Source organism: Onychostoma macrolepis, chromosome 16 (genome assembly GCF_012432095.1).
Source record: "Onychostoma macrolepis isolate SWU-2019 chromosome 16, ASM1243209v1, whole genome shotgun sequence".
NCBI lineage: Eukaryota > Metazoa > Chordata > Actinopteri > Cypriniformes > Cyprinidae > Onychostoma > Onychostoma macrolepis.
Window position 1 is genome coordinate 19,120,429 of NC_081170.1, and position 26,553 is coordinate 19,146,981.

General features: G+C 38.4%; 1 protein-coding gene across 2 annotated transcripts; it reads right to left on the reverse strand.

Moving 5' to 3' along the window:
- Nucleotides 1–19: 19 nt before the first annotated feature.
- Nucleotides 20–26,406, reverse strand: LOC131521365 (uncharacterized). Of its 2 annotated transcripts, XM_058745992.1 has the most exons (16): nt 26,012–26,406; nt 25,651–25,766; nt 25,178–25,332; nt 24,846–24,969; nt 24,615–24,736; nt 24,168–24,254; nt 22,841–22,930; nt 22,648–22,736; nt 21,950–22,178; nt 17,904–18,026; nt 17,644–17,809; nt 13,235–13,287; nt 12,652–12,921; nt 9,402–9,480; nt 7,246–7,365; nt 20–3,042 (listed from the first exon to the last, which is right to left on the reverse strand). In XM_058745992.1, exons 1-16 carry the CDS (start codon nt 26,099–26,101, stop codon nt 3,021–3,023), a joined length of 1,935 nt encoding a protein of 644 aa, XP_058601975.1. In that variant the 5' UTR covers nt 26,102–26,406; the 3' UTR covers nt 20–3,020. The 2 variants fall into 2 exon arrangements, with proteins under 2 accessions (XP_058601975.1, XP_058601976.1); XM_058745993.1 differs by lacking the exons at nt 20–3,042; nt 7,246–7,365; nt 9,402–9,480; nt 12,652–12,921; nt 13,235–13,287 and adding exons at nt 14,216–14,554; nt 14,766–14,851 and having other exon boundaries at nt 26,012–26,385.
- Between the last annotated feature and the right edge of the window lie 147 nt (nt 26,407–26,553).

A 26,553-nucleotide genomic window follows, 5' to 3' on the forward strand; every position in this document is an offset into this window, starting at 1 on the left:
CCCTGAAATAACATCCTGGTTTCCTCTCTTCCTCTCAGCACATACGCTCTTTCCCACCACTGTGTTATGTGAAATGCCCTTTATCCAGCCATAAAGCCTGACTAAAGCAATGTTTCTCTCTCTGTCCTGCGTAATGGTCTGTAATGGTAGCGATTAACTTGTGGTAGCCACTTAGAAATGAGGAGAACAATAAAAAACAGAGAGCGATGATCTACTTTTGCATTAACCCCTGCCTCCTCTCTCTTTCTCTCTGCAGAAATCCATCCACCTCAAATTCCATGATCCTTTTTACGCACACACCCTCTTCTGTTTCTCTCTATAAATAGTGGTGTTAATTTCAGTCGGTGTGACTGAGGTTCACTGTTTCTCAGTCTCCCAGCTCTAAGCAGATGGGAGCTGTGAACTCTTGCGGCTTACGTACAGCATGTGTGTGTCTGAAGTGAACGTGTGAAGCATCTTTGTGTCCTGGTGTTTTGTTGCTGTGCGATGGCTAATGAGTGTTCGCGGTGTCCCTTTGGCCTGGCTGTTTGGCGTGCGTGATTGCATGAGTCACTGTCATATAGGAAGTCCTTTCAAACACCACACCAAAGAAACACGTTTTAAAACACCAGAGATGGCTTTTTATTGACTTCATAGTACATTGAATCACATATTTAAGGCAGTGCTACATAAATGATGTGAAACCTCTAAACATATCTCACATGGTGTAGCTTCTTGTGCATGATGTGAAAAATTATGAGAGAATTCAATCTTGATGTGCCCATAAACTATAATGGCACATTAGTTTCTTTTTCCCCTCTCTGTTGTAATTTATTTATTTTTTTTAATTTCATGAGTTACACGGTTATTTGAGAGGGTTATGATGATTATGATTTCCTTGGAAAATTCAGCTTATATTACTTCTGGTTTAAAGTGAGAATGTATCAATATGTAAAACCGACCATTTTATATATATATATGTTCTTGGTCATATTGTGAACAATTCATCATTATTTCAAAGAAGAAGAAAAAAAGTCTTTGAATTAAATGTAAATCAAATGTACGAACTTGCTCCTTTTACTAAGACAGACCACACAGTTTATAGAATGCAAAGTCAGGTTCTGGAAGTAAAAATCCCATTCAATTTCTCCATTAGAGGACTGATTTTTAATGATTAAATTATAAACTATGAAGGACAGACCTACTGTGATTTCTGTTGAAGCACTCGACCTGCATTATTGAGACTTGTTTTTGGTGAAAATCTAAATTACTCACGATTCTTACAGAGGATCGTGATAAGCAAATAGTGCCAAAAGAACACTTCACCACCTGCACATTACCACGAAGCACTGCCAAATACGAATTGGAGTCAGTCTCCCTAAACTCTCAAATGACTTAAATATTTGTATAATATGCATATTTTGCCATAAACCTAAAATATATCACTTCTACATATAATAAACGTCTTTAAGTCAATGGTTTTCTATCTCTGCATTATTTTTAATTCCATTATGTCATTCACAACGCATAATGGAAGTACAGTCTTGCACCTTTGTCCTTTTGTCCGTTTTTCAAATACTTTTTTGCTTCAAATGAAAGTTTGTAATGTTGTGATTCACCTTGTTGATTTGGTTCATGGCTTGTAACTTTTAAAGACTTTATTTTAAATCCCTATGGGGGAAAAAAGAATGGGAAAAATACTTCAGAAATTAAGCCCGCTGATAAAGTGGGCGGACACTGTTGCACTTAGATAACGTTAACCATTGATTAGCCAATTAGCTATCCACACACTGATTTTGCAAATTTGCAGTCAGTCTGACTCTTTTCTGTGATAGAAAGATCATTTTTCACACTTGTCCTTTAAAACATCCTTCCTTAATTTTTCCTGTTGAATATCCACTTTCATTATCAAATTAGTCAAAATACGGAAGTAAAATTAGTAGCAACACTGACTTCAGGACAGATTTTAAAATGTTGCTATCGTCTAAAAACCCAAACCCTCCTGATAGTTGCAGTTCATAAACAAGAAACCCCAAGCTGCCTCGCTAGCCATGGGTTGTTAGCGTAGCGATACATCAAACAAACTTGTGTGGCATGGTTTTTTAATTGCTTATCAAACTAAATATGCCATGGAAACGCCAAGCTTATTTTTCAGTGTGTCTTCATACATGTTCTTAATTGTGCTTTCCATAAACTCAACATGAAAACATCACACACATCAGCCACTGTGGTGTGAGTGCTAGCTCTCTGCTAAACCAAAAAAGACCCCCGAGAAGAGCTATATGGCCATGATTTAGAAGTATAAAGCTAATAAGAAGCATAACAACACACTCAGAATAGAATTACGTAGGTTTCACCAACACCTCAACAGATGTTGAGTCAGATTTACGAAAACGTCCATCTGATAATTAGTGTAAATTATAAGGTAACACTGCAGAGGTGTTTCCAGATAGCAGCTGACGTCATTGCAGTCCACTGTTGCCATGGAACACGGAGCCATATGAAACAAAACACTATAAAACAAATGATGTGAATTATATTTAACTCTTCAAAATAACTGCAGTCATTCATTAAGCTCAAATAAATGCTACATTAAGTGCGATAAAGGCAGCAGTAGGCAGCTGTAACCTTTGTATGCATGAAAGAGAGGCTACTGCAAGCATGTCACGCCGGTTACTAAATTAATGACTACATACATCACAGCTTATTCCAGGATCAGAAGCTAATGATTGTTTTTATGGTAGAGGACATAGCATTCCCGGAGCCCTTGTGAATGGCTGCGTTGAGCTAATGAGAATAATACTGTACAAACAGCACTGGAAGAAAGAGGTACAGCCAGAAACGAAGAGCCACTGGACCACAAAACCTCACAGTCTCCATCAGAGTGTCCAAACAGATGTATTCATCCATAAATCCACATTTGTCTATCTAACATGTTATGTACATTCGCATGGCTTGCCCACGTGTTCTCACCAACGGCCACACCAAAGTCTGTGTCATGCCCGCGGGATTTGATTATCGTGCTCGGAACAGTCAGCTCTTCAAAGATTGACCACTGGTATCCTGCAGCGTGGGGTAAAGAGATGAAGAAAGAGACGGCAAATTAAATTAATAAGAGTCTCACTCTATTATCGACTGTGAGATTAATTCTGAAATGCAGAGAGCAGCAGGAAGGGGTCTGATTTCATGGATGGCACGCTTGCTTTCACTCTCTGTGTCTCTCCTGTTGAAATATTCACAACAATTGAGGAAAAACCTCCACAACAACGCCTAGCTGGCTGTTTTGTATTGCAAGGCATACCACTGATCTAACAACACTAACATACTGATGTACACACATAGAATCAGCCATACATACAAGGTATCCGCATTTTTTATTTAAATAGATATTAATTTAATTAATTGAACACATTTTCATTGAATGCACATTTTTTTAAAGAATCTGATTAATAATAAAAGACAAAATATAATATTTTAGTCATTAAGTAATGAGGTTTAAACCTAATCAACACATTCGTTAATAGTAATCACTAAAATACTTAAATAAATAAATTTAAAAAACAGGTACATTTTGCATCACTAAATGAGTTAATGGAAGAATAATAATGTAATATTACTATTAATTAAAAAGTTAATTTACTAATTACTTGTTTAATAAATATAATAACAATTAGATTTTTTTATTGATTTACATACAGTCATGGCCAAAAATATCAGCACCCTTGGTAAATATGATCAAAGAAGGCTGTGAAAATTAATCTGCATTGTTAATCCTTTTGATCTTTTATTTAAAAAAATTCACAAAAATCTGACCTTTCATTGGATAATAAGAATTTAAAATGGGGGGAAATATCATTATGAAATAAATGTTTTTCTCAAATACACGTTGGACACAATTATTAGCACCCCTAGAAATTCTTATGAGTGAAATATCTCTGAAGTATATTCCCATTCATATTCACAATTTTGAGCACTCCAGGGTGATTATGAACATGAAATTATCCAGCCATGGCTTCCTGTTTCACAGAAATATAAATACGAGGGAAAACAAAGCCCAAATTCCCTTAATCATCCATCACAATGAGAAAAACCAAAGAATATATTTCTGATGTGCAGCAAAAGATAATTGAGCTTCACAAATTAGTGAAGTGGCTTTAAAAAAAGAGCTAGAGCAGTGAAAATTCCCATTTCCACCATCAGAGCAATAATTAAGAATTTCCAATCAACATAAAATGTTACGAAACTGCCTGGAAGAGGTGTGTATATGTGTGTCTATATCGTACTAATGCATGGTGAGAAGGAGAGTTTGAGTGGCTAAAGACTCTCCATGGACCACAGCTGGAGAATTGCAGAAAATAGTTGAGTCTCGGCGTCAGAAAACCTTAAAAATATTGTCAAACAGCACCTACATCACCACATGTTGTTTGGGAGGGCTTCAAGAAAAATTCTCCTCGCTCATCCAAAAACACGCACCAGCATATTCAGTTATCAGACACGACTGGAACTTCAAATGGCACTGGCTTCTATGGTCAGATGAAACTAAAAATGATGAATGTGCAATGAAATATACTGCTGTATGTTTGATGTTGTGGGCCTATATTTCTGCTGGAAGTCCTGGACATCTTGTTTAGACGCATGGCATCATGAATTCTATCAAATACCAACCGATAAAAAAATCAATAAGTGACTTACTCTGTTAGAAATCTTATAATGGGCCATGTTTGGATCTTCCAACCGTACAATAATCCAAACACAAACCTCAGAAACAACACAAAAATGGGTCACTGAGCACAAAACCAAGCTTCTGCTGGCCATTCCAGTCCTCTGACCTGAACCCTGTAGAAAATGAGTGGGGTGAACTGAAGAGAAGAAGCAGCAACATGGAGCTGGGAATCTAAAGGGTCTGGAGTGATTCTGGATGAAGGAATGGTCTCTGATCTCTCGTCAGGTGTTCTCTAACCTCATCAGGCATTATAGGAGAACATTTAGAGCTGTTAAACTGGCAAATGGAGGTTTATAATGTAATGTGAGGTTTGTAATGGTGCCATTAATTGTGGCCAATGTGTATTAGAGAAAAACATTTATTTCATAATGATATTTCCCCCCATTTTAAATTCTTATTATGCAATGAAAGGTCAGATTTTTGTAAATTTTTTTAAATCAAAAGGATTAACAATGCAGATTAATTTTCACAGCCTTCTTTGATCATATTTACCAAGGGTGCCGATATTTTTGGCCATAACTGTACATGTATCTAACCATTATAAACGCTAAGCCTAAATGAATTTATTTAAAATTCAGTGTGTATATCTGCAGGAACTAAAATACCATTTTTCCATATTTATTTTACATTAAATTAGTCTATGAAGGAATAATAACCCTCTGGTATTGTTCATTCGGGGGTCACACTTGTGTTGTTCACGGTCAAAACTGACCGAACACCCGAAATGTAACTTTTTTTATTTTCAGTAAAATCATATGTAATATATTTTTGTTCCATAATATTTTTTCTTTTGTATTTTCAGAGAATTTCATGGTACTAATTAATATTTATGCAATAATTATGATCAATATTTTCCCACTAAAAATAATAATTTAAAAAAATAGTCTAAGCTTTTGATATTACTTTTCAATTATGGCAGTATTTCATGTTAAAATAGAGGCAATGTCTTTAAAATCCAATTTTTGAAGTCAGATTAGTGCCATCAGGTCAGAGTAAATAAAGAAATACATCTGCAATTCCATGGTTTAGCCAATTGATATAGCTCTATATAAAAGGCTTATAAACTCTCTAGTGGTTTTTAGGCATAAAGACTTATTTTTATTAAGTCGTGGATCTGGATATATATTTAGACATTCTCAACTTTTTGTAAAGGTTTAAATTTTGGTTTGAAATGTTAGTTTTTGCATTAATTTTACTATAGTCAAACCTGAAAACAGAGAAAGGCATTTTGTTACACATAACATCAAAATTCAACAAAGATTATCAGAGATTAATCAATCAGATTTCAAGCTCTTATTTGAGTCTTCTGGCTCAATTTTGCCATATTGTTACAGCCACACCAGTTCATTTGTGTATGTGTATAATAGTGCGTGTGTGTGTGTGTCTGTGAGTGAGTTAGTGTGTGTCTGTTTTGTACTCTTGATGTTTTAGTGTGTAACCCCTTCCTTGGTGTCTGTGTTTTGAATTTTTGCCCGAATTATTGATTTTATTTCATGCATTTGCAGGAACATGCTTTGTGTTACAGTCACACTAATTCATATACGTGTGTCTGTGGGGGGTGGACGGAGTGTGTCTATTTTGCACTCTTGATATTTTAGAGTGTCACCCCTCTATTGCTGTGCACTCTTTTTCTGCATCGTGAATGATTTGTAGATTGTACACAAACAATTCTCTGTATTTTCGTATTTTTGCGTATTTCCAATTAATTTCCAATGGTGGTCATTTTTGACCGCGAACAACAAGTGTGACAATATTTTTTTACAGCCATTTAGCTTTTTCGAATCAAGTCCACAATTTTTATTTTATTTTTTTTGTAGTCACATAGCAACTGCCATAAAAGTCACCAAGTTTCATATCATTCCGATGAAGTAGCGATTTTGAAAAATTCAAAACATTTTTTTTTTGTCCCGGTCTAAAATGACCGAACAGCAGTAGAGGGATAAATTAATATTTATTTATGTATTATGTATTAACACAATGTATTTCCAATAATATATTCAGGAAAGAAAATACCGTAAAATCAAGTTCAAATAGTTAGGCCACTACTGTACATTTTCCACTTAGTTTCTCATGTCATGAAAGAAAATAGCCTAACATTTTAATCTTAACATTTATTTTTTGTAATAATAATTTAAACTTAAAATTATAATTTTATTTTTGCAACAATATATTAATACACAGTGATTTTATATAGGCCTATATACATAATTCCTAGTCTTTCCCTCAACAAATGAACAATATTCTAAACATTCTTCTTTTTCTGTGATATTTAGAATACTTTTTAATGTTTCGACTTTTTAATAAGTATCCACAGACACCCTAACATGATTTTAAACGAACAAATCAGTAATTTAGTATAGCCCCTAGTTGTGTTTATTTATTTGTTTGTTAGGAACATGTTCTTTTATTTATGTTGTTCCCTCTGACAGGGCTTAGCCGTCTTGTTATCTCTGGCTTTTTCTTTTTCACACACACGCACACACAAAGAACTTAAACTAGTCTTGGCACCCTGTCCCACAGGCTTACAGGCACAAGCACGCTACCTCTCTCTGTCGGGGAAGGATGGAGTGCTGTTTAGAGTCTGCCTGCTGTCCTCCTGAGCTATGGAGCGAGGGATGGCGAGGGAGAGAGGCGGAGGGCGCTGAGAGAGACTGCGGTCGTAACTGAATGAAAGAGAGAGAGAGAGTGAGAGATTAGGACGACAGCCAGTGAACGAATCGAGAATATAGGCACTGAAGAAGGTGAGAAAGAGGCATGAAAAGAGAGATTAAAGAGTATAACGGGAAAGAAGGCAAACACTTCAGTGACACTGACGGGAAGTTCATTCACTCGCTGGCTTAATTTAATAGACCGCCTTCAGCGAAAGAAGAAGAAAAAAGCAGAGCGGGGGAAATTAAAGCACGCGAAAGAGAAAGAGAGAGAGAAAGATGCTAAAATATTCAGTTAAAATCATATTTGTCCAGCAACCATGAGGAAGACAAAGTGTCGCAGAAGTGGTGTGACATCTCATGTAATATTAATACCCCACACCGACACGCACTTATCTTCAGTGACTCAGGAGTGAGTTTACTCCACCTCTGCTCTGATGGGATGACGGACGGAGGACTGGGGGTTGTTAAATGAGCGAGAGGATGTCTGTCAAGGCAAGTGTGTGAAATACAGAGATTAATTGCGGAGATGTAGATTGTGCAATAAAATCGCCCTCGGCTCGCTCAGATGAACGTCGGTCTGATCTTAGTTCTACGTGAGCGGCGGTCTCACTTTAACATAAACCTGTCGGGAGTTCGCGATGTGACAGTTTTAAACCTCTCTATCGATCTTACAAACAAGCTCACAAACATTCCCATAATGTCTGATTTATAGTATCTGCACCATTGATTTGCCGCAGTATAAAAACGATGTGATTGGTTGAAGCCATCCGAATGCTAATCTTACGATAAAACATTTGACGAGGTGGTGATTTCGTGTGTGAATTTGTGATTCGTACAGAAACATTCCTCTTTTAGAATGTAAGATTGAAGGTCCACCCCTAAAGCCGAAAGTATACTTTACATGTCTGCGAAGTTTAGGATGATTCCAAGGGCCTGAGGAGGGAGAGGGGACCCAAACACGAGGCCCGTGTACTATCTGCGCTACGTAATTGTCGTCCACGCAGTTCGCTGATGTCTGCGCACATAATGGCGCATGTGCAAGTAATTGAAAATTGAAAATAACGATTTAAACATCTATCCACACTAACAAGTCAACTACACTTTGAAAGGCTTGCACGCTCACGGGATGAAGTGAAATGTGGAAAACTAAGTATACCTGAAAGTTTCCAGTGCCCAATGTCTGCGTTATTTCTCTCCAGAAGTTATAAAATGTCTTAAATTAGAGTTGCGGGTATCTCTTAACCCCCCTCACACAAGTACTTGTCATCATGGCTGACTGTAAAACAACAGGCCTTACCATCTTGTGGACAAACTACTGCAAAAACATTGAAGGCACATGTGCGAGCTGAGTATAGTACACATATAGTATGTATGTACGCCTATGTTGATGACAAACAACGCATACCCTAGTGTACACTTAAAAGCCAAAGTATAATTTGAGCCTAAGAAGATCATAGAAAAACGAACAAATGAGATTGTACGAATTCATTCAAATTAGCCACCAATTCGTTAAAATGGTTATTGTGTGTCGGCTGAAGAGTTTGACATGTTGCAATAAAAGTGAATTCAGCGAAGGGAACATTCTAGCATAAACTAAGGCAGGTAGTAATAAATCACTCTCATAACCTGTCACCCCATGTTTATAGTTACTCTCAGGATGATATGGGCCGTTCCTCAGGTCTCTATATCATTTTAATGATCATCTATGCGATCGAATGATGCCGTCCGAGTAAATATAAATGCATTCCTGTGCCTGATGGCCCTCGACACTCCAGGCTACATTTCTAATTAAACCAGCACAATAAAACACTGTAAGGTGTCCACACTGTTAGTGTCTGCAGAGTCAGAATATCCATAGATGGCATTTTTAACAGTTCTGCAGGGAACTCTTACTGAACAGAAGAATCCTCGACAGAAAGTTTGTGTACATCTGTGGTGTGAACCCATTATGACACACTGACTGTTCAGTCACTCAAACAACGAAGCAAGCTGTCTCAGGGGGATGTATGACAAAACCATACAGGCAGAGGAGTGGTGAAACGTCTCACCAGAGTTTAGCAGAGATGATGACCGCAGAGAGAATCAGCAGAGATGAGATCGTCACTGTCACATAAAACTGTGGGTCCACTGAGGAAAGAAATAGCACAGGAGAAGTATAATTAGACAAAGTGAAGGGACACTTTGAACAGACGTTTGAATTAAACCCATGTGATGTTAAATTCTACTTTCAATTGGAATGATAGGAAGAGGATGTGCTAAACTGCAATTCAAATGAATTCAACACAGTCACACAACAGAAATAGGACCGTAAAAACAATAGACATGGAAGAAGACGTCTCCCCTCCAAATGTGGGTTTTTAATTACAGATTTCTAAATGTTTTCATATGGACCCACACAATCTTGAATATTTGTTTACATCCCTGACAAGAAAATATATTTGGTTGGATTTTTTTAAGACTTTGAAATAAATTTACATTCTATAAAATAAAGCTCTTTCTTCATGGTTCATTTAAAATAAGTAAATAATAATAATAATAATAATAATAATAATAATAATTTAAATATTTGAAAATAATTATAATATATTTAAATATCATATATGTAATTATATATGAAATGCACTAAAAATATTTAATATAATTATATATATATTATTTGTATAAATGTACATATAAATTCAATATTAAATACAGTTTAAAATATACAAATGTATACTTAGATTTCAAACATCAAATAACAACTAGATAGTAAAGTTTGGATACAAACTTTAAGTTGGCTTGAAAAAGCCTAGCCAGAAAGTTTGTAAAAGTTTTAAAAGCTTTAAGTTTGAAGGTTTTAAGTTTGAAGTAGTTTGAAATACGTAAAATAGTTTTAAAGATTAAAGTTTGAATGTTTCAAAGGCAATACAGTCTATCAGAAGAACAGATCGCTGGGGTACCTGTGGTAGTTGTTAGGGTGTTGTTATGCGGTTGCTAGGGTACTTGGGGTGGTTGTTAAGGTGTTGCTATGCTGTTGCTAAGGTACCCAGGGTGGTTGCTAAGGAGTTGCTATGCGGTTGCTAAGGTACCCGGGGTGGTTGCTAGGGTGTTGCTAGGGTAACCAGGGTGGTTGCTAGGGTGTTGCTAGGGTACCTGGGGTGGTTGTTAGGCAGTTGCTAGGGTATCCAGGGTTGTTACTAAGGTGTTGCTATGCAGTTGCTAGGGTACTTGGGGTGGTTGCTAGGGTGTTACTGTGTGGTTGCTAAGGTACCCGGGGTGGTTGCTAGGGTGTTGCTATGCGGTTGCTATGGCACTCGGTGGTTTGCTAGGTGGTTGCTATGGTACTCGGGGTGGTTGCTAAGGTGTTACTAGCTTGTTGTTAGCATTATTAGCAAGTTATCAGCATGTCTCTAACATGATTAGCATGATACTAGCATGTTGTTAGCATTATTAGCAAGTTACTAGTACGTTGTTAGCATGATTAGCAAGTTGCTAGCATGATTCTAACATGATTCTAACATGATTAGCATGTTCTTAGCATGATTAGCAAGTTACAGCAGGTATCTAGCATGATGCTAGCATGTTTCTAGCATGATTAACAAGTTAATAGCATGTTGCTAGCATGATTAGAAAGTTACTAGCGTGTTGCTAACATGATTAGCAAGTTGCTAGTACGTTGCTAGCATGATTAGCATGTTACTAGCAGGTTGTTAGCATGATTAGCAAGTTACTAGCATGTTGCTAGCATGTTTCTAGCATGATTAGCAAAGTTACCATCATGTCTTTAACATGATTAGCATGTTACTAGCATGTTCTTAGCATGATTAGCAAGTTACAGCAGGTATCTAGCATGATGCTAGCATGATGCTAGCATGTTTCTAACATGATTCTAGCATGATTAGCAAGTTACTAGCATGATGTTAACGTTTAAAGTATGATTCGCATGTTGTTAGCATGATTCTAGCATGTTTAGCATGTTACTAGCATGATTAGCAAGTTGCTAGCATGATGTTAGCATGTTTCAAGCATGATTAGCATGTTACTAGCATGTTGCTAGCATGATTAGATAGATTAGAAATAGTATTAGATAGAGTGGAAGTTTATATGAGTTTGAATGGGTTAGAAATAGTACATAGAAGGGAAGCTTGATTGAGTCTAATGGGCTTCAGTGTGTTTACATTTGAATGTTTGTCAGTTGGAGCTTGCAAGGTCTTGGCTCATTTGAACATTCCGGCAATGTAAGTCTATGGGATTTTTCGCAGTTTTAATCCTCATTTTTAGGAAAACCGTAAGTCGGATCAGTCTGAAGAGATATAGCAACCCGAGTCAGACCAGTCTGAAGGTCTGGGCCGAGTTTGGTGGTTCTAGCTTGAAAGCTCTAGGAGGAGATACAATTTAAATTTTGGCTCAGAAGAAGAAGAATAATAAGTTTATATAGTAGATCAGTAAGTTGGCTTTTTCAAGCCAACTTAATAAGAATACTTCAGAATGACAATGGCACTCTTTGGAGAGTTTTTAGATTTCTTGGATGTAGCCATTTGATAATAAAGGCTTTTTAATTCACAAGAGTGCCATGGTCATTCTGAAGTATTATTTGATGGACTGTGATAAACCCTAGACCAGAGAGCACCTTGACCTTACAGCACCAGGACCCCGAAACACACTCTCTACTATTGGACTTTGTTTGAACAATATCACCTAATCTGAAAATATTGTGTATGATGTCATGAACGGCAACTGTAAGAAATTCATTCGTAAAACATCTTAGATTCTACTTTAAATTAAACATGCATTCCTCAAACCGTAGAGCATTGCAACACCAAGGTCATGGGTTCAATTCCCATGCTGTGCATTAACCCAGTGTAACATATATCTTGAATGCAATGCAAGTTGCTTTTGATAAAAGTGTCTGCAAAATGCATAATTGTAAATTCTGGCTTATTTGCTACCTCAATTCAAATGCAAGAACTGAACTGGAATTTCAAAACTCATTCCCATTTCGCTTCCAAATGGCCCACATTCCTATAAAAAAGCAATTAAGAGAAACATTAAGATGTAGAAAAAGCATGAAGAAAGACTTGCAACAAGAAGCCATTACAGGAGAGAAGAGCGAGAGAAATGTGGGGGCGAAAAGGGTGGGCAGAGTGTCATAATCAGGTAAAATTGTATTGATTGGATTGATGCCTGCCTCCTGCTCAATGGGAGAGAAATCTAAGCTCTCCTCAAGCACAGATTTTCTACTATGAGGAACCAGCATGAGCCCAGAGCCCTGTTGGCGATGCAGCTCTCAGATAAAGAACTCATTTCACGGATACCAACCTTCCTCGGTGTCCTGCTCTTCTGTCTCTATCTTGTCCCTCTCTCCCGTAGTCGGGCGTTGCGTTTGATTGGCAGCCGCGCTTCGACGGTGCGACCAGTCCTCGGGCGTAGTCACCCTCAAACCCTCCGTCTCCAGACTGGACAGCAAGTGATGGGTTTCGTCCTCCAGGGGCTGCGTGGGACCCCAGTCCACTGCCCACAGCTGAGTGGTGCTGGCCTGCGCTGTGACTGGTATCTGCATTTCGCCCAACTCCTCCCACTTCCTGTCATCTGTGTCACCGGTGGCAGTGCAAAAAATTACAGTGACCAGCAGGAAGCTCCAAAGGGGAATGAATCCAATGTGGGGAGAGATGGAGCTGGGAGGAAGGAGAGACAAAGCAACGAAAAGACGGAAGGAGGGATTGAAAAGGAAAAGCTAGAGATTGGAAAAAACACATAACTGAGAGGCATGAATCGAGCACAGATGGAAAGAGACTTAAAGCAGAAGCTGATGCAACCCAACGGGCTGCAGGAAACTAACTGGTCAGATCTGAGAGCACAGTGCAACCAAAACAGTCTGTTCGGCGCTCTCGCTTTGCCTTACCATCGCTCCATCGCTTCAGCCTGTTCACTGACTCCTCGCCGCTCCGATCATCTCTTAAATGAGAATAACATAAAGAGAAGGATGAGAAGAGAAACAGAGCTGGAAGGGGGAGGGTTCAGTCTTGACACTGACTAAAAGACCACAAACAGATGGCTGTAGTGGAGAAATACTCTGCTGGCTCCGAGACAACACAAATAAAAACACACACATACTGTAAGCATACACACTCATCCGGATCAAAACGGATCACACTCTATCAAGAACCAAACCACAAAATCCACAGAAAAACACATGCGAACACACCTGTGGATGCGTTCCCTGTGTCAAGCCTCTTCTCGAGCCGTCAAACAAAACTCAACATCTGTATCCAGATTGACGGCACACTCTGACTTCCAGGCAACACTCACAAATACACCTACACACACTTGGAAACATGCAGATTCAAACTCTCAAGACAGATATCGGCTCACATGCCTACCTCATGCCACTGAAGAAGGGAGTGGGAGAGAGGCAGAGCGCCTAGAAGTGGGGAAAAGCATTGGTTGCCGTAGCGACAGAGACATGTAGAAATTGCGCGAGTGAGAAATAGAGTGCAGAAGAGGAAAGGAGAGAGAGAGAGAAACAGAGAGCGAGAGAGAGCGAGCCAGAGGAGGGAGGGAGGAAAAGAGGATTGGAGGAAAGATTGAAATACTAATTATGCATCTTAACTGGTTCAAATTAAATAGGCAGCGAGAAGAAAATAAATGAATTTTGAAGGCGAAAATAGCCGGACGGAATAAAAGCAGCAGCTTATTAATATTCCGAAGACCAGCTGAAGTAAATAAAAAGTATTCAGAAAGGACAAATGAAAAGAGGCAGTGGCAGGAAAATCGATATACATTAATGTTGTGTTGGACGGGAGCCCTACATGATGAACAACGCTATAGATATTTATAGACAGAAGTGCCAGCGATGATAAATACTCTCACACGTACACAGACATAACATGGTAGGTTTTATTGGATCAACGTTTACATAGAAAACAGTCTGTTGTTTCTCTCCTCCTTCTGTTTCTTCCCTTCTGCCAGTCAGTCAATCTGTTCCACTTCAGTCCCTTCACGTGATTTCTTGCACTTCATCGTCGCCCCTTGACCTTGCCTTCGCTTTCTCTTCCTTTCCAGTTTGTTCTTTTTAACCCTCCTTCAATCTCCTTCCCCTCGCTCTCTCTTTTTTCATTTACCCCTCCTCTCGCTCACTGAAGAACACAACGCAGCCATGAAGAACTCGCAGGTTCCTCTGTTTCAGATGCATCCTGGGGTATGGACTCTTCATCATCGTCCACTGGAGGAAAAAAAAAATGTTTTCATAAAGGCTGTCAAAGTGAATTAAATGTTTTATAGCATCACTTTTTAAATGCTGTTAACTCATTTATTGGAAAACATTGCAAAATAAAGTCCATAAAGTGTGTGAAAAGGTGCTTTTATTATTAAAATACTGCAGATTTTCTTTGGACTGGTATTTTTCAACATCCATCTTTGGCTCTCTCTCTTACCCTCGCTTTGTTCGTCTTCTGAGTCTCTGTCGGATTCCAGAAGACAATCTACCAATCGGCTGTCTCGTCTCACTATGACATCGCCTCTAGAGAAAAAACAACTGAAGACCGTCAGTGCAGTTCACTTAGGTCGCGCTGTTTACAAGGACAGATGGATGTTTAACTCAGCCTGAAGCAAAAAAGCAAAGCTGCCCTGCTGACAACAATGCGCTGTCAATGGGATTGGAATGACTTCATTATACAAACTGCTTTTGAAGTAGCAAGTATATCATTAAGAGTTAGGCAGAGGCAGATCAACTTAAAACTCTTCTTCATATCTGGCTTAAGGTGTCACATTAGCAACATTTCAATGAAAGGGTCTATTGTCTATTTTCAATAGTGTAGCGAAACATGAATATATGATTGGATATATTGTATGAAAGTTTGACAAACAATGTTAAGTGTCACTGCACCCAGGGCCGTCTCAAGCTGGCACGGGGCCCAGTGTAAGAGAGGGAGCGGTGCCGCCCATCACCCCCACCAGGTCGGGGGGGGTGGGTCTGTTCACCATCACGTCTGTCCCACTTGGTTGTCCCATTCCAGTTACCCCTCGGCGCGATCGCATTTGTCCCCCTCGGTCCATTCATGATCGCGTTTGTCCAACACAGTTGCATTTCAGTTCAGTGGGGGTTCCCCCACAGTCTGTTCACAATTGCATTTGTCCCATTTGGTTAATTTGTGATTGTGTTCCAGGTCCTCCTCGGTTCATTTGCGATCGCATTTGTCCCACTCGGTTCATTTGGATCACGTTCCAGGTCCCCTCGTTTCATTTGTGAGAATTTTCTAGGTTCCCCTTGGTTTGTTTGCAAGCATGTTTGTCCCTCTCAGTTTGGATCGTGTTCCAGGTCCCCCTTGGTCTGTTCGCGATGGCTTTTGTCCCACTCTGTTTGTTCATGATATTGTTCCAGGTCCCCCTCGGTTTGTTTGCGATCTTGTTTGTCCAAGTCAGTTTGTTCAAAGACTATAGAATACCCAAGACGTGTCACTCGTATAGTTTTGAATGGGGAAAAATGCAACGCTCAATATGGCCGCTTAATCGCAGGAAGCCCCGCCTTCTGAATGAAAGAGCCAATCGCTAATCGATAAAGTCAGCGCATCACTGCAGCTGCCGTTAGAAGTCCCGGTTGCTATAGAAACAGTCAGTGCTCTGAGACGTGCGCTCAGGACTGAGCATGCGCACTGGCTGATCTAGCCTGAAAAATATGCTTTTTATAACACTATTTGAGCAAAAGAGACAACATTTATGGTACAGTTGTTGTCAGATTTCTTTGGTGATTTCAAATATGAAATTTAATCGTAAGCTTAGTGAACAGTTTTGGAGAATTTGATGTTTCACCATTCAAAGAGATAGGAGCTGCACTTGGATGCCCGAGAGGCGTTTCAAACATGGCCGCCGAGTGACATGACTTGTCTTAAAGAGACTTTGGTTTGTTCGCGATTGCGTTTGTCCCACTCGGTTCTTTCATGATCGCGATTTCCCACTCGGTTCATTTGTGATCGCGTTCCAGGTCCCACTCGGTTTGTTTGCATTCGCGTTTGTCCCTGTCAGTTTGTTTGTGATCGCATTCCAGGCTCCTCTTGGTTCGTTCGCAATTGTTTAAATATTCTGCTGAAAAAACCTGCTTAAAGCAGTATAATCTGGTTTTAGTTGGTTAAATTTGATCTCTCTAAGATGGTGTTTAGCTAGTTTTGCTGGGCGATCAGCTTAAAAGTGGTTAAAACCACTCCAAAAGCCAGCCTGATCAGTCAAGCCCGACCAGGCTGGGAGAGCAGCTAAGACCGGCAAACCAGGTTAGGCTGGTTTAAGACATTTTTTCCAGTAGTGTGTACAAACGTAAACACAAATGTCCTTGAAATGAAACATTATTGTTAAAATTTACATAAAATGTTGGCCTCTGTCTAATTTGGATAGGTTACAAGTGCCAAAATATTGAATGCAAAGTCTTTGGTTTTGGTTTTTACATTGGACATCGAGTGGTGGCCCAACACAGCACCAAAACCGTTTATTGCTCTGCTGATAAACCCAATTAAACCAGTCTAAGGTGGCTTTAGATGATTTAATCTGGTTTTCCAGCCTGCCCAGCTGAAAAGTGCCCAAAACTACAGTAAAACCAGTGAATACCAAAAACCAACAGCAATATAAGGAAAAAATGTCCTTGAAATTAAACATTGATATTAATATCGCCATGAAATGTTGGCATCTGCCTAATTTGGATAGCTTCCAAGTGACAGATTAAGCTCCAAAATACAGAATGCAAAGTCTTTGACATCAACAACAAATGAAATGGGAAGCGTTTTCTCTCCCCTTTAAAAACCTGAGTCTTTTTCACAAATCTAAATATGCAGCATTATATGGCTAGTTGCATTTGATTATTTGCATTCAGCATTGTTTTTCCTGTAACCCACCAGCTGAGACCTGCAGCTCCAGACAGAATTGAAGTTACAAAGAAATCAATATTTTTTACACAAAGTGATCATTGGCTCGGCATCCAGCACTCGATGTGAGCTACGGTTCTCATTGTCAATTAAACTGTGCCCGGAGCATTCCTGCAGACTTCTCATTAATAAGCATCCCAAAGATACTATATTCCAGCCAGTATCTCATTACTGATGTACATATTGATATACTGACTAAATGAAACATTGAGCAGAGTGTCTTATATTAGTAACTATGTGCCAGCGAATGCCTATGAATTGATATATACAGTAATTCATTATATAAAGTAGGTTGTGAAGGGTAAGTAATGGGCAGAAGGGGTTGTGAAGTACATCTCTTAGAGAAAGTGAATTTGAGATACATGAAAGAGACCTCTATATCTAGGGGGGGGGGGGGACACACCTCTTTTTAAAACTTCCAGGAAGCTGCTCCCAAACAATGAGGTTACGACCCCCTGTGACCCAACGATGGTCCCCACTTGCTGTTAGCCACGCAGCAAAACAAAGAATCCTGGGAAGATCTGAAGAAGTGAGTGAAACCAGGTATTTGCACTGGGGAAGCGAGAACACTGAAAGAGTGTGAGAGAAAGAAAAAAAAGAGGTGATTATACAACCCACAGTTTTCAAAGGTGTTAAAATAAAATTGATGTTAAATTCACTCACAGTTAATCGTGCTCTCTCCATTAGTGATGTCAAAACAAGAGCCAATCAAAAGGCCGGGTATTTGATTGACGCAATCTGTGACACCAGCAGTGCTGCTGTGATTGGTTAGTCTGGTCATCACGCCTGCACATGATTGGGGAGAGCAAACACACATCATTACGGGCACTTTCTAACATTTATCCACTGAAACGCAAATAAACCATAAACAAAAAGTAATTAAACTCACATAATCTGTCTATTTATAGACTCTGTTCCTACTCTGTCAATAGCTGCCGACTTTGCTGTGTGTTTTATGCCGTTAATACCAATATTTTTTTGTCTGTAAGAAGCTCATTAATTCTTTGAGAGCTCCAGCTACGAGTTGTTTGATGAACTGGGGTCATTATGAATCTCAGCACTCTCGATTAGAGTGTCACATCATGGTGTGCTCCTACCAGTAACTCTGATTTATCTGATGAAATTGTTTACAGGTTTTTTTTTTCTTTTGAGATAATGGCCTTTAGCACAAATATCCTGTGAGAAAACGGGATTAAAATGAGAAAGTGGTGGATGTTTTTTTTACATTTTCCTTTGCCCTGGGGCAAACAGCCCCCTCTCCTGTCTGTGTTCTCTGAGCCACTGGGACTTTAACACAGATTATATTAGCAGCTCTGAGCGAACAGACTCAGTCAAGATGTATTCCATTAATAAATCTGTTAAATAGCCCTGAGTCAAAGAACAAATGAAGGTCCAATGGGGGTTGTAAAATATTTATTGCGACAGAATCCTGAATATCTATGAGAGGTGCTTTATAAAATAAGATGTTGACTAAATATTGGAGCTGATTTAGCATGTTTATTTGGTGTGAATAAGTTAAAAAAAAAAGTGGGCCTATTCATCTGCACACTTTTATGTAATATCTTTGAAATATATTTTTCTAGTTTTTCTAATTTGAGGGCTGCTTTTATCAAATATTTGATATATGATATTAACAGTGATTTATTTGATTGTAAATTCAAGCAAATATATTCAAATATACATAAAGTTAATATTATATATACATATAATTATTACTGTTTAAGAGTTTAGTCAGTCAAGTTTTTTAAGATCAAAAATATTTTTTTAAAGAAATTAACACTTTTATTCTGCAAGGATACATTAAATTGACCGAAAGTGAAAGTAACAAAAAAATCTATTATAAAAAAATGCTGTTATTTTGCACTTTTAAGCATCTTGGCAAAAAAAAAAAAAAGCATATTAGAATGATAGATGCAGGATCATGTGACACTGAAGATTAAGCTTTGTTGATTTATTCAGTTTACTTATTATTCACAGTGTAGTTATTACTGTTTTTACTGAATCTTTAATCAAATAAAAAATAAAAATATATAAATGAGTCTCAAAACTAATATATATATATATATATATACACAGTGCCTTGCGAAAGTATTCAAAGCCCTTCATTTTTTTCACATTATGTTGCAGCCTTATGTTAAACTGCTTTAAATTCCTTTTTTTCCCCATATCAATCTACACTCCATACACCGTAATGACAAAGCAAATGACATCTTAGCAAATGTATTAAAGATTAAAAAAAAAAAAAAAAAAACTTAAATGATTCCATTGCATAAGTATTCATACCCTTATCTGGGACATTTGAAATATAGCTCAGGAGCATTTATTTTGCTTGTAAATGTTACCCCACATTGAGTGAAGTTACCCATTTAATTGAATTTGCCACAGGTTATGATTTGGAAAGGCACACGACGTGTCTTAATAAAATGTCTAACGGCTGAAAATGCATATAGAGCAAAGACAAGCCCTGAGGTAAAAAAATAAAAATGTAAAAAATAATAATAATAAAAAATTAAAATTAAAATTGCCTGTAGTGCTCAAAAATAGGATTGCATCTTTACAAAAATTCTGCTGCTTTGAAGGGTCACAGAAGCATGTCGCCTCCATTATCCATAATGGAAGATGTTTGGAACAACCAGGACTCTTCCTAGAGCTGGCCTCCTGGCCAAACTAAGCAATTCATGGAGAAGGGCTTTGGTTAGAGTGGTGACCAAGAACCTGATGGTCACTCTAGTTGAGCTCCACGATCATATGTGGAGATAGGAGAAACCTACAGAAGGACAAACATCGCTGCAACACTCCATCAATCTGTGCTTTATGCCGGTGTGGCCAGACTCAATCCTCTCCTCAGTGAAGACACATGAAAACAAACTTGGAATTTGCAAAACAGCACTTAAAGGACCCACAGACTGAGAAATAAGATTCTCTGGTCTGATGAACCTCAATTCCAAGCATCATGTTTGAAGGAAACCAGGCACTGCTCATCACCTGCAGAGTACCATCCCAAAAGTAAAGTGTGCTGGTAGAAGGCCCCATGCTGTGGGGCTGTTTTCAGCGGCAGTGACTGAGGGACTCGTCAGAGTAGAAAAGAAGCTCAATGCACTAAAATATAGAGATAGCCTTAATGAAAACCAAGTCCAGAACATTCAGAACCTCAGACTGGGCAGAAGGTTCACCTTCCAACAGGACAATGACCATAAGCACACAGCAAGAGTGGCATAGACAACTCTGTGAATATCCTTGAGTGTCCCAGCCAGAGCCCTGGGATTGAACCCAATCAAATATTTCTGGAGAAATATTTGAATACTTATGCAATGTACTTATTTCAGTTTTTATAAATTTACAAAGTTGTGACAGTTCTGTTTTTGCTTTGTCATTATGGTGTATGGAGTGTAGATTGATGTGGAAAAAAATTATAATTTAAAGCAGTTTAACATAAGGCTGCAACATAACAAAATGTGAAAAAAAATGAAGGGGTTTGAATACTTTCGCAAGGCACTGTGTGTGTACATATATATAGTTTTGAGACTCATATATATATATTTTTATTATTTAATTAAAGATTCAGTAAAAACAGTAATAACTACACTGTTAATAATAAGTAAACTGAATAAATCAACAAAGCTTAATCTTCAGTGTCACGTGATCCTGCATATATCATTCTAATATGCTTTTTTTTTTTTTCCAAGATGCTTAAAAGTGCAAAATAACAGCATTTTTTATAATAGATTTTTTTTTGTTACTGTCACTTTTATGACAGTGATATATATATATATATATATATATATATATCAGGGGCGGATCAGAGCCAAGGGAGGCAGTGTCTCCTCAAAATATATTGGATCATTAAAAATTGTATAAATTCCTTGTTTTTGTTTTTTTATAGAAACACTGTCCGATAGCTAAAGTTACAGTGGGAGTCAGCGTCTCTCTCGCCTCCCCTGAGCCCATTGAGTTCTAACAGACCCCCTAAAGTGTGCGGTAGGCTTAGTGGGGGGTTACTCAGAATGAATGGGGAAAAGTTACTTGAGAGGAGGCAAAGCCTCCATCGCGATATGACTGGATATGAATCACAGATTATGATTGGCTGTGATTGGTTCATGTTCTAAATCCCTCCTCTTGTGTTCATGCTCGTTTCGCGTTAATGATTCGGTTTGAATGAACAATATAATGATGTTAATAAGAAGACTAATTTAAAAAGTAAGTAAACAACTCGCACACTTAGATATAACCACTTTCATCAAAATAAGACTTGACAGTGGGTTAGTTTTTAGTCTTGGTGAAATTTTAAGTAAATCTCTGTGAAAAAAATCAAAAATAGTTAAAAGTTAATTATTAAAAATAATAGCTCACCATAAGTTCACAAATAAAAAATATTGTTAAATTGTCACCGCCTTGAGTTATTATTTTGGAATAAATGTAAAATGCTTGAAAATAATAACTTTCATACATGGCTTTAATAAACGGAATATTGATTATCATAGTTAATGTAAAAATATATAGTAAAATCTTTTTTTCTTTTTCTTTCTCTGTGTTAGTGATGTTTATTTAAGCAAGAAAATGTGACTGGGACATTTACATTTGATACAAAAACCTCATTTCAGAACACCACTGCACACCACTGATATAATATATGTACATTAACTAATTATTAAATTAATAAATATAATCCTAATTCATATTAATATTAAACTTAGATTAGAATGTATTACCCGTTCTCCAATTTAGGATTCGTATGCTGGCCTTTCCACACGAAAGGAACACGCGGTCACCACGGGGGCTCAGAATCAGCCTCCCGTTCACCCCGTCAACCCCACCACACCCTGTGACTTCTGGCCCCCAGATGTGCAACCTGCGGAGGGGCTCCGTCCATTTATCGGACACCTCCCACACACACACACATCCCTCTGCGGAGCCGCTGAACAGCAGAGGACCCTGGGACTGTGAAGAGAACGAAGGGTAAATGCCACTGTGTTTCCATGACAACTCGTGCCAACTAACAGTATTAAATATGGAAAGAGAGTCACTGCTGTTTGATGCTACAGTGTTCTGTTTCTTATCTCAATTGCTACATGATTTATTTGCTTCTATTCTGTATCTATTGATTTCTTTATATTATATTGCTCTGCCCAGTTTCATTTCATACAATTCATTAATCACAAAATAAAAAGAGATTCATTTTTAAATGTTGGCATTTAATAGCTTGTACATCTCTGTGAACTTTAGACTGTGTTTAAAGATCGCGAGGAGAAAACTGCTCTAAAGGGATTCCTCTACAGGCAACACTTCAGCTTTGAGCAGAGGCACTATCTTTCTTTTTTCTTTTTTTTTGAAACATGTGCTGCTCTAAAGGACAGACTCGGAAAGTTCTAGATGCCAGCACAGTTCTGTTGCCATGGCACTCGCCCACCTGTAGTGTGGTGACTGCGTCCAGGTGTGCGTTCTCTGACTGCCAGTTCTCCAGCGAGCTCCAGCTCCAGACCTGCAGCTTCCCAGCGTCTAGTGTAAGATCAGTAACACTGAGCGTCAGACGCACCTGATATATGGAGACTGATGCAAGGCATGGTCAACTCAACCTCACTCTCACACACATGGATACCTACCTGAACCTGTAACAATGAAGCCCTCTCCTTCAGGAATGAAGCACAGGCTTGAGACAGCATTGAATGTGTAGATGGATTTGATGCACTGACCTGCAGGAATAACAACATGTGATGCAAACACACTTGAGTTTAATTCACCCTCATCGGCAGAGGACGAAAAAAGCTGTGGTGTCCAAAAAAAGACTGAGTAGCACCCTCTCCACCAGTTATATAATGACTGAGATTCAGATAATGGACGCTCAGAACAACAGCACATCTACTGTATACTCTCCATCCTTTACCATTTCAATTTTAAAAATAGTTTACAATGGATACTTTTGATTTGACAATACATTTCTAATGCTACACTACATTTTAAGCAGGGTTTGGCAAAATTCTGAATTTTGAAAATTGGCATCCATTTGATTCATGAATGTGAATTTCAATCACATTGCTCACACATCACAGGATGTTGAATTGGAATTTGATTTAAAATGAAAGAATGTGAAATTGACTGAACTGCCATGTAAAAGCATTCCTAGCACAGTCACAAAGAAAGATTTAATTAGCTTAATTAATTTTGCAGCAAAAGAATTATGATTACATCATTAATTTTGACTAGTTAAGCTTTCTTATTTCCTAATACGCAGAACAGTTTTTTTCCCAAATGATTCATCATTGTACATCCAACACCACACAAGTTTCAAACAGAAAATAAAATCATTTCAAAATTTGTATATAACAAATAGCCTATGTAACACACTATAACCACACAGTTTTAGTAATGACTGTAATAATAAATATGATTATATTACAATGTCATAGTCTTGTGATGGTTTTGTCTGTACTAGTCAGTGAAATTGCAGTTTTAGATCATAAAAATAAGTAAATATTTATAATAACCCACCATACAAAAGTATGGGATTGGTAGGGTTTTTTTTTTAATGTTTTTGAAAGTAGTATTATTTGCTCACCAAGACTGCATTTCTTTCAAAAGTACAGTAAAACATGAATATTCATTTTTAACATATTTTAAAATGAAACCATTCTAATATGCTGATTAGGTGCTCAAGAAACATTTTGTATTATTATCAATGTTAAAAACGGTTTTGCTATGATCTATTAATTACAGAATTTCAGACGAGAATTCATTTCATGTCTGATATATTAAATAGTTTTGTATTTGCATTCCTCCGTATAATCAAATTAGTATTCAACAGTTCTGCCTTGTAATTTAAAGGACATTCATAATGCTTAAGCTGCACAACCTTCATTTGAAAATGATTGCTGAGGCCACACATTTGTGTGTGTGTGTGTGTGTGTGTGTGTGTGTGAAAGAAAAACTCACCCGAGCTCAAAGCCCAAATTCTCACACAACAGTCTGTGGAACCACTTAGAACAAATCTTTCCTTGTCAGCCAAGTCGAATACATGTGCTGTGGAAAAACAGATCAAGAGAATGAAAGTTGAAGACAAGAACAAGAAAAAAAGAGTGACTGCAAGACACGAGAAAATTGAGAACGAAGGACAAAGGATGTGAAGAATAAATGCACTGTCAAAACAGCAAGACAAGGAGTGATGGAGAGCAAAAGGGACAGATGGGAAGGAGGGCATAAGTAGCTGGAACAAAAGAGGTGGGAAGAAAGAGAGAGCATAAAGGATGAGTGAACAATCGCAGGTACATCTGTATCAGCCGGCTGGCCCCGTCAACAGGATCAATTATTCTTTACTTTCCCGGGCTTGAGAGAGTGTGAGTCTGTGTGTGTGTGTGTGTGTGTGTGTGTGTGTGTGTGTACCCAGTCTCCTGCAGTACTCTGGAGGTGGTGCACTGAGACAGGTGACTCCACCACTGTGACCTCCCAAATTGCGCTGCTCCGTTGCCGTGGGAACGTGCCACACTTTAACTGTTGTATCTCGACTTAAATTGGTAGAAACAGTAGGTGAAGAGCAGAGAAGAGAGAGGTGTTAACGGATACGTCAGCAATTTCACAGTCGGTTAATCATTAACGATTTACTTTTTCCGGTACCTGCCAGAAATCACAAGATTGTCGACGGCGACCGCACAGGTGATGATGTCACTATGACCCTCCAGAGTCCTGAGACGAAACTTGGCCTTTTCCCAAGTCTGTCTGCGAGATTTGAACTCGGCATCTGCGACGTATGAAGACAAACAAACGGTTTCATATAAACTGAGGTCATGTTTTTTTCCTCTCCCATGAATGCCGATAAACTAACCATCTGTTATATCATCGCATGAGACAGCCATAAGGCAGAACTTCCTGTGAAAGACAAGCAGGCTTGTAATCAACATCTGTGCGAGTAACTGTAATTGTGTGTGTGATTAGTGCACTAATTTGACCTTCTTGTTCTTCTGCACTGGGGCTGACGGGGAGATGCGTTTCTCCTCTGCCATCTGTCTGGCTTCCATCGCTTCTTTCATTCTCTCGTCTCTCCTCTCGAGCAATCTTCAGCGCAGGACGACAGGCAACAACAAGTTGCTCTTTGACCTCCTCGCTATCATGAAAAATAAACATCAACAAGCACAAAAATATCACTGTGACTTATTCTCACGCCTGTCCATAGTGTTCAACAAACACTGCTTGTCTTGTTATACCTTTGTCGTAACAAGTATATTATTAAATAGCAATGTGTGAGACAGAAAGCCTCAGTGTGGGAGTTCAAGGATAGAGTTTTTAAAGAAATATGATGAATCAATACTGCCTAGACGCCAGAGAGCGGAAGACTAGCCATGGGCAGAGGTCTAGAGTTTAATCTTACGCACCTCGGCCGTCTCGCTCTCTCTCCCTTCCCTACCTAGTCGCTCATTCTTACACTTGTCTTTTCATTTTATCCTCCTCCTTTCCCACAATCCCTTGAGTTTGCTGGGGGCCAGAATGCTGCAGCAGAAGCTCAGCCAATGTGGAGCGAAGCTCCGCCTTCTTTGAGACCTAGGAAGAGTGATGTGTGATGATCATAAAATACAAAACTGAAATTGTGGTTTAACTGAATACATTAGTTATCCTTAAAATGGTGTGTTTCTATTCAGTGAATCATTCCTGAGTGATCTTTTTATGTGTGATCTGAACTGAACATACATGGGACTCTATTTACTATTCATTGTGCAAGTGCAGAAGTAACACAGAAATTTCATGTGAGTGATAATGCTGTGATAATGAGCATGATAATTCTGTACCTTTACTTTTTCCTCGGGAGTGAGGGAAATTTTGATCTCCAAGTTTTCAATTTGCCTTAACTTCTTTTGGAGTTTCCTCACCTCCCCCATCTGACTTCAGTGTAAACACAAACTCAGTGCCGATGGATTTCAAACTGCAAAGGATTCTTCGTCTAGTCACTGAGCTCTCTGTTAGACGTGCATGCTTTCTTTCATCGATGTTTTTATATGAAGTGAATCCACGGCTGATACTGTAGACAAGGGTTAACGGATTTGTTGTTGCTCTACTCCAGACTACACTCACGGATTCTGTAAGTAGACGTGTACGCAAACCTCATCAGCCGGAAATCAACGGCTGTAAGAAGTGACCTCATCTGAAGGAAGCATGTCTGTGGATCTCTCTGGCGACATCGCGTGGATTTAGGAGAACGCTTTTCGTTTGTTCTCCTTTATTTGCATGCTTCTAGTGTAGACATTATTAATATAAATGACATTTCTTATCTCTGAAAAGCGACAGCGACACATGCAATTAAGATATTTAAACAAGCAAACTTATTTTTGTA